Source organism: Argentina anserina, chromosome 7 (genome assembly GCF_933775445.1).
Source record: "Argentina anserina chromosome 7, drPotAnse1.1, whole genome shotgun sequence".
Classification (NCBI taxonomy): Eukaryota; Viridiplantae; Streptophyta; class Magnoliopsida; order Rosales; family Rosaceae; genus Argentina; species Argentina anserina.
The window spans coordinates 3,526,420-3,535,385 of NC_065878.1; the positions used below are offsets into that span (position 1 = coordinate 3,526,420).

At 34.8% G+C, this 8,966-nt stretch overlaps 1 protein-coding gene across 1 annotated transcript; it reads right to left on the minus strand.

The window, feature by feature from the left end:
* Positions 1 to 3,980: 3,980 nt before the first annotated feature.
* LOC126801719 (nudix hydrolase 16, mitochondrial) lies at positions 3,981 to 7,972 on the minus strand. The gene is made up of 4 exons (XM_050529162.1): positions 7,692 to 7,972; positions 6,252 to 6,366; positions 4,704 to 4,787; positions 3,981 to 4,450 (listed from the first exon to the last, which is right to left on the minus strand). Exons 1-4 carry the CDS (start codon positions 7,760 to 7,762, stop codon positions 4,196 to 4,198), a joined length of 525 nt encoding a protein of 174 aa, XP_050385119.1. The 5' UTR covers positions 7,763 to 7,972; the 3' UTR covers positions 3,981 to 4,195.
* Between the last annotated feature and the right edge of the window lie 994 nt (positions 7,973 to 8,966).

Consider the following 8,966-nt stretch of genomic DNA (forward strand, 5'->3'; position numbering starts at 1 on the left):
ACTAGGGTTAGGGAATGCATGGCCGGCTGTGATATATATAGGAGGTATACATGCAGTAGGCAGAGGAGCCAAAAAGAGATACACGGCCAGAAAGAAGGAGAAAATAGAGAGGAGAGAAAGAGAGAAAAAGAAGAAAAGAGGGTGAATCCATAGAGAAGAAAATTCACACAAAGAGAAGCTTAGTGCTAGGAGATCTTTGTGACTCCTTTGAAGACCTTAGTGGCAACATCAACGATCTTAGTGAAGTTGATCATTCGTGTCTCTACAACGATCTTAGTGAGGTTGTATCGACATTTGAAGCAACGATCGTAGTGAGGTTGTTTCATGCTTGATTGTGACTATCAAGTAAGAAGTATTTTTACTCTTGAGAATAATATTATCATTGATTAAGTAATTATTGTAATATGAATTGTTCAATAGAAAAGTAAAATTCTTCTATATATTCCGCTGCTATTACTCGTTATTGTTCTATCTTGTATTTTCAAAATATCAATGCCTTATCTAACCGTAAATTTAACCTATAAATTTATGGTGTAAAAAGTCAAAGGAAACTGTAAGATAAAAAGATTAAAACTTTAACCTCAACATTACCTTCAACTTGAGCACTACTCTTCTAGTCTTTTATTCAGAAATCAAGCCCCTTGCATATTCAAATAAAATATGTAACAACAAAAAAAACAATTATATAGAGGCTAGGTAATCTATTTCACTTGTATTTGTCACATTGATGAATGATATCAAAATATTCTTGGTCATTTCATTAATTTGTCCCAACTTCAAAGCAAATTAATAACATACTTTGAGAGCAAAAAAGAATCTCAATTCAAGAAAAAAATTTAATTTAAAACGTAAGTGACAACACAAAAAATGAAAGTAAGACCAAGATTAAATTTAATTAAATCAAGATTATTGTACATCTGCTTTAGACAGTTTGATTTTACTATATACTCATCGGCAAACTGTTGAACTTATGGCTGTTCTAACCTGATCAACACATGATGATGATAATGAACCATCCAACAAAAACATTAAAAAAATTTAATCAATAACAACTTTCCACCATAACGTTGGCAATCCGTGGGTATTGCGAAACAACCAAAATCACTAGAAGCTAATTCATATGATTCTCCAAATGCAGAGATAAGTCAAATACACATTAAGCAATATCGAAATGGAGCCAGAAGAAAACAAAACATCAAGTGTACCTGAATTTTCCCCAAAGACCAACCAAATTGAACCTTTCAGAATAGAAAAAAAAAGGGGGGGGGGGGGAATCAATAAACAGAAACAAAATTAAAAGCATGAAACCCAAATCATTCTAATTATGAGCAATAAACTTATACGGATATATCCATCTTTATAAAATATAGAAATGGACCATGATCATGATCATACAACATCAAAAATCAACATCAGAGATCACCAACACTTGATTGAATAAAAAGAAAAAACAAAAATGGAGGTCAACATCGAATATAGGAGGAGCAGCAAAAGTTATAGAGAAGCACCAAGCACAAAAACTATATATTGATAGTTATATTAAGTATATTACAGAAGCTTCTTTGTAAAAATACAAAGCTCTACTGCATGAATTCATAACTTGAAGACATTCTCTTATGCAGTCATGTCTTCCTAGTTCCCACAAAAGAATAAAAAACCAAACAAATAGAATAGAACAAAACGTAATAAAATGAGTAGCATTGGATGAAAACCCAACACCAAAATTCAAAACAAAGCCTATTCAACTGTCGGAGGCACACCGATTAGCAAGTACATATAACTACTTTAGCTAGCAAAATCTATATTAGCATGTCGATTCCCAATGAAATTTAAAAATCACTCTACTCAAAACTGAGAAAAAAAAAAAGAATGTGGGAAGAAATATTTAATAACTTATGTCATTCCATTCCAACATCAGTATATGAAGCAGAAAAGAGGATTATGTCATTGGAATCAAAATAAAGATCATTGCTAAACTATAATGTGCTTTAAAATTATAGTAATATTGAAGTATTGATCAATCTCTCCTAACTTCCCTTGATTCAAACACTTCTACATATTAATCTTTGCATTCCTTAACAGCCAAAAGCATCCAAATGTAATGAACAACTTCTGGTTTATATGAGCTTGGATTGTGGTAATCACTTTTAACTCTCTTTTCATCATTTTTCTTCACTCCTAACCATGATATTTTAATTACAATTTTAGCTTCTGGCATTCTAAATAATAATGGATTGATAAACAAGAAAAAAGTCTAGGAGTGTAAATTCAAGAATCGTTTCACTTGATTAAACCTTCTTAGTCTAGAAAATATAATTCTAAAAGATGATATTGTAAGACTATCAATGCTTGATCCTTTACAATTTGTTCTTATTTTCTAATGGAATGTGACATTCCCTCCCGTATATTGCTAGATAATAGAAGCCATTTAAAAACACATAAATCCCTGAATCAATTATAGCCTTAAATGGCTAACAAAATTATCCAATGAAGAACAACTATGTCATAACAAAGTGTTATACAGAGAGCAATACCTTTTAAATTATAACAAATATTTGTGATTTAAAATAGCAAAAAAAAAGCACACCAAAGACTCAACCATAGCTAAAGCTCTACAAACTCCATAGCAAGTATACACAATTGAACTCCAAACTACAACCTAGTTATCAAATTCAAATTCACCGTAAAACACGATATAAACTCAAATGGAAACAAACTTGTTCAACACTCACCAATAACCAGGGACGAACGGCGTATGATTTATGCGATTATAATTCGGAAACACTTGACCTCTGTACGTTGTTAGCTTCTTCATCTACTCTCTCTCTCTCTCTCTCTCTCTCTCTCTCTCTCTCTCTCTCTCTCTCTCTCTCCAACGAACAATATTCTTTCAGATCACTAGAGCAATTTGTTTCAAATAAATTCTATAAAATAATAAATGACAGTAGTTAGCTTGTGAGTTCAACAACAAAACACAACGAATTCAATTTATTATGTTCATACGAAACTCATTGCCAGTTTGCCACACTTTTCTAACCAAATGATTTAAGCATCACTAGCTATCCAAAGAGCAAGAAGAAACTTTGAGAAAAGAAAAAGAACGAACTAACCACCAAATGCAAACTCGGAATCAAGAACTTAGCATAAGTGAACACTGAACATACCCCGAAGAAGATTGCTTCTTATGTTGCCCTATGATCTTGATCTCTCTCTAGATCGCCAACGAGTCACCAAGATTTGAAAAAAAAAATCCAAAAGAAGCTTCAAAAATCTAGAGAACAAAAGCTTTTTTACCGCAAGAAAAAATTAGGACACATGTTTATTATCGTCGACTGTTGTATCAAAAGAAAAAGACAAGAGTGCAATTAACAGAAAATGGAGGGCATAACCGTAAATTCACGTGAGTTTAGCTACAGTGCGCTGACCTAACTCAAAAATAATATATAGTTAAATGTTGCAAATTTGAATAATTCCATTAATTTTCTACATCTCTACGTGTATAATACACATCTACAATGCTGAGTACAAATTTCAATACAAGAACAAATCTCTACTACTGGTATAAGTTTAAAACCTTTAAAAAGTGATTTGACATTCCTAGTTAACCTAGGAGATCTCGAGATGGTTCCAACCTCATAGAAATTTATTTAATTATCTGTTACGCTCCCATGAGCATGCACACCCTTCAAACTTACTTTTTTTTTAAGTGCTTCACTTCTAAAATAATAATAATAATAATAATAGGCAATATGAACACTATAAACTAGTATCACGTGTTAGATAAATAGTCATATATATCCTATCTTCATAGAAAATGTTAATGACTAAGCTCTATTAAAGAAAAAAAATGTTTAAGACCACAATATGTGAGATCAGACACAGAATTGTGGCTTTAAAATAAGGAGCCATGGTCTATATGGCAAGTAAATATTTGAATATTGAAACAGCAAATTGTGCCCCAAAATGAGTTATACTAAGGGCACATGTAATGGAAAACTGCAAATTAACCCTCTCTCAAAACACGAGGGACGGTAACTATGCAAGTCGTATACTGTTGATCCATCAACTGGGTGTAGAAATGTGCCCCAAAATGAGTTCCAACAAAATTCCAGCAAATGTATTTAGGTCCTCAGAATGCACCTAAAAAAGCCTCGGTACATTTCGGCACATCCAACTAGCAATTCAATGTTACGTCCTACCCTGCACCTAGCATCTTTTCTCCATGCCACTTTGAGAAGCCCTCCACCAGGGCCTCATTCATCCAGGCATGCCGACATCTTCCAGTAGCCTCTTCAACAGTCAGCCAAGTTCTGTTTCGAGTGCTCTGTTCTGGCCAGGACTGAAGCTCCTCCTTGACTAACAAAGCAAACATTGCAGCTCTACATATACCTTCTGGGTTTACTTCGTCCTGGTGAGTTTTACTCTTAAATTGATAATACCCCACTAAATCCTGAAGTGAAACATATGCTAGCATTAGTCCATCTACACAACATATGAGCTAATTAGATGGAGAAAGTGATTTCGTAAAAATAGAATGTATGGATGGATACCCAAAGCATTCCATGCCACTCCAAGCAAAAAAAAAATGTAATAATAATTAACCCAATTTGAAACACAAATAAACAAACTATTTCACTCTATTAGACCTGTCAAACGTGCAAAGGATAGTTTAGGAAAGAATAGAAAATTATGAAGAATTTTACCATTAGTTCCCCTCGAACTCCTGCTTCTTCAATAGCTTCTCTTACCGCAGCTTCCTGCACAGTCTCATCATTCTCCCAGCCTCCCTGTTAGTGGCAAATGTAATAGCAACTCATTATAAATTCTCTATTTCCTAAATGGCAAAGACGGCAAAGAATATTGTCATAACTCTACCAATGAAAAAGGCAAAATGTAAAGCAGCTATTGGACAAAGGCGGGTTGATATCAACACCAGAAAAACAAATCTACATAATCCATGATTATCTGTTTATCAAAATTCAGAAGCATAGAATTCCAATCCTAAATACAGTGATTGCTATTAGAGTTCCTCCAAACATCCTGTTGTAAAACAGCAAACTATATTGCACCTACATGTGTAATAGGCTCATGTATGACATTTTCTCAATCCACCTTCATTCCGAAACATGAAATTCTATCACCCATTTATCAATTTTCTGTTTTGGGTACATAAATTTAATATCAATCTTCAAGATCATGCAAAATAGAAAACAACGACATAAAGAATAGGGATGAAGCACAGAAAAAAATGGATTATTACATGACCCTGTGACACTGAAATCAGAGACAGTCCAATACTTCTACCACATTCAATCTGTCTGGCTGATATGGCATTTTATCTTGTGAGGACAATTTACCCAGTTCGAAAGCATTCAATTCATCAGAGCCACTCCTAATGTGTCACTTGAATACTCCATAATGAACAAGGGTGAAGCAAGAAAGAAATGAATTATCACATGACCCTGTGGCAAGGAGTTTGAAAGAGAATGCTGATGCCATCCACTTTCACTAATTCAGTCTGTCATACTGATATAACATCTTATAAGTAGTCAGGACAACAACCTTAACCCTGTGGCAAGGAGTTCTAAAGCATTTGTTTCAGCAGAAACCACTCCTATTATGTCTTTCCATGGGCAACAACCTTAACCCCTAATCTCTCACTATCTTGGCACCACATGCATCATCCAAATATCCTATGTTTGCTTCAGATCATAACATGCTAAAGTCATCTCATACTAACTTAAGTCAATCAAATTACTGATCGTGGTGAAATCTTGCTAATTTTAACAAACTTCCAGAAAAGAGTAAACAACATATACAACCATAAGCATTGGTGTGATTGACACCATAGGTTACCCATAATTTGGTTTGTTGGTCAAGTAGCTAAGGTGGATATACTGTTTACAGCCACTATAATTTGCTAAACTTTGTGCCTCTAACATAGGGCTTCATATCCCAAAATCATGATAATGGCACCTAAATATGGGTGATTAAAGAAAATGCAATAATTTTCACTTAAATCCAAGTGATAGCTAAAAAGCAGATATATGAACCTCAAACTTCATATCAACCACCAGTACACAATCTCTCTTGCCTAAACTCTTTTGGAGCATACAAAGTTAAGCTTCTGTTACTGTTAATCAATCAGTTAAGGCAGATACTACGTTAACAATAATGCACATATAATAAAATATTAACACCAAACCTTCAAAAATGTTTAAATTTTAACACTGCAATTACGAAAGATCTACCTTGGGAAATAGAAGACCTGGTCCGCTTGATGAATTTATCATAAGGACCTCAACAATCTTCTCGGAACCAGCATTGCCACTCTCATCAGAATTTCGGTACCTGAATGGAATACACCTGTCATAGATCATCCAAGTCAGTTTTCTTCAAATAGAAAGAACAAGGGAATGTAGACATGTTACAAGTGCCAATATCTCAACCACTAGCTTCACAATCAAAATAAAGATTCTCCCATCAATATTAGCAATAGATTGAATTACAAGGTGCATTGCTCATTCACACCCTGTCTCTATTTTTTACAATTACTTCTGAAGTGATCCTGTTGAAGCAGATTCCAAGTAGTAGTTTCTTAGAGGGCAACAGTAGGCTCACTCTTAAAGCAAAGAAGGCTAAACAAACCATTTTTAATAGATTCTTAATATCCTCAATGAACCTTTTTCGTTGCCCTTTCCATTTGGTTCCAACTAAAATCACCCTAATTATATTAACCAAAATGCCCAATAAAGTATTTTGTGGACTATAAGACATGCTGATTTGGTAAAACTACAGAGGAATCATATTCAAAAGCAACACAACTATGCGACATAATTTTTCCGTAGGCACAGGGTATCAAGGAGGGCCGCACACTATAATAGTGGCTTGAATCAATTTTCAAGGCCAGAAAGCATCATCCCCCACAAAGAATGTAGCCATCAAGCGTAGAGCAAATCATATTCTTACCCATAAGGCCATAACTTATGTACTACTGTAAGACTAATGTGATATATATCATTAACTGAACATCTGACATGCGAATACAAATAAACCAATATATCACTGTAATAGAAGAAATCGCACTTTCTGCATATGTAGCACCGATATACCCAAATAGAGAATAGAAGAGCCAAACCGGCTGGCTACGAAGAAAACTACAACTTTCCCTCTGGAAACAAACAAAATAATTGTCTTAAAATGTGGGAGTTGATCACAAAATAAAGCTTGTCTTCACATCCCATCACACCAGCTTCACAAAGCCACTTTTGTTTTGTTTTTTCAATTTCAAACCTAGGACTTGTCAAATATAGATATCAACCTCCCCTAATAACCCAAGACTAATGAAACACATTCACAATGATTCAAGATGCTCTCAAAACAAAACAAAACGAAACATAACACAACGGCACAACCTCACCCTAAAGGTCCCCCAACGCCCTCTAGTATGTGATCACCCGCCCCAGCATTTCTCATTCAGAAAAATCGCAGACATTATCAAGGTCATTGTTTGGTCCTGATAACCTAACATTTCCAGCCTACCATGCTCATAAACACAAATGACAATAAATTAAAAAGAAACAATAAAATGTCGAAAAATTAGAGGGGGAACACATAGGCCCCCTTTACAGAATCAAACATGAAAATATGAAGAGAGAGAGAGAGAGAGAGAGAGAGAGAGAGTGACGAACCCGGCGACAAGGCGACAGCCGGCCTCGTAGCGCTGCTGATGCCGACCCGTACGGGCCACTAGATCACACATACCCGAACCCGATCGAAGATCTCTCCTTTATTTAATTTAAGTCGAAAATGCTTTCAAAAATTTCTCCTCTCCTCCTCATTGATTTGATCTCAGCAATGCTCACGCCAGCCGCTGATTCGGTGGGCTACGACGGCTGCGAGCGGCGTTCTCTGGCATTATCCAATGGCTGTGGGTGTCTCCTCCAATTAGGGTTTGCACAGAGAAAAACAAAGAAAGGAAAATTAGAGGGAGAGAGAGAGAGAGAGAGAGCGCGCGCTAAAAATACGGATCAGACAGGTGGTAGTGGTCAAACTCACGTGGCTGATTGGTCAAATTGTGGGCCCACCCTAACTTTGCACATTTTTCTTACACCGGGAGTTTCTGATCAGGTGTTTGGTAGACCACTGGAACGGGAAAAATACTTGCATCCAGTAGGGACATCCGCTCAAACTCTTCTTATTTCTATACTTTTAGTACTATAAATCTAAAATATTAATCATTCAAAATTTTTGATAATTAACAAAGACTATCTTTGTAAATAAATATTGTTTATATTAGCTGATTGTATTAAACAACAAACGGCTGATTATAAGATAACTATCTTTTACCATGACTGTTCACTTATTTGATGTAATTAAATTAGCAAACGATTTTTGTTTCAATTCATATTTTACAGAGATAATTTTCATTCAACGATAATCTTTTTTACGGTTAAAATTTTGAAATCACACTTCTATAAGTATATAAATAAGAGAGCGTATAGATATGTACGTCATATTAGTATGAACATAAGTATTTTCCACTGAAAATGTGCAACGCCGCTAATCAAATGTCCTCACCCCTTAATTTTTTTTCCTTTTCATTTTATTTATTTAGAACTACTTATATTCTATAGGAACTGAGAGATGCAAATAATCACAACCTTAAATCAGAAAATCTTGTAGACATGACATATATGTTACACAATACAATCTTAAAAAATTAAAAATAAGGAGAAATTATTGAAAAGGGCCCGTGTATTGGAGCCGAGAAACCCTTATAGTAGGGGTGGATTGGTAGGTATACCAACATCAATTTTCCAATACCATGTACCAACCAACATATAATTGGTATGAAAAATCCACCATTTAAACCAACTAATAACGTTGGTATACCAACTAATTGGTACGGTTGGTAATGGGCTTCTACCAATATGTTTATGGCCCAAAAATTTAAAGGTCAAATC

Excerpts from the sequence above, each read along its gene's own strand:
- LOC126801719 (XM_050529162.1), bottom strand. The coding sequence starts at position 7,762 with ATGTGTGATCTAGTGGCCCGTACGGGTCGGCATCAGCAGCGCTACGAG. Across the intron at positions 6,367-7,691 it reads GGCTGTCGCCTTGTCGCCGG|GTGTATTCCATTCAGGTACC; the intron begins GTTCGTCACTCT and ends GATCTATGACAG. Across the intron at positions 4,788-6,251 it reads CAGGTCTTCTATTTCCCAAG|GGAGGCTGGGAGAATGATGA; the intron begins GTAGATCTTTCG and ends TGCCACTAACAG.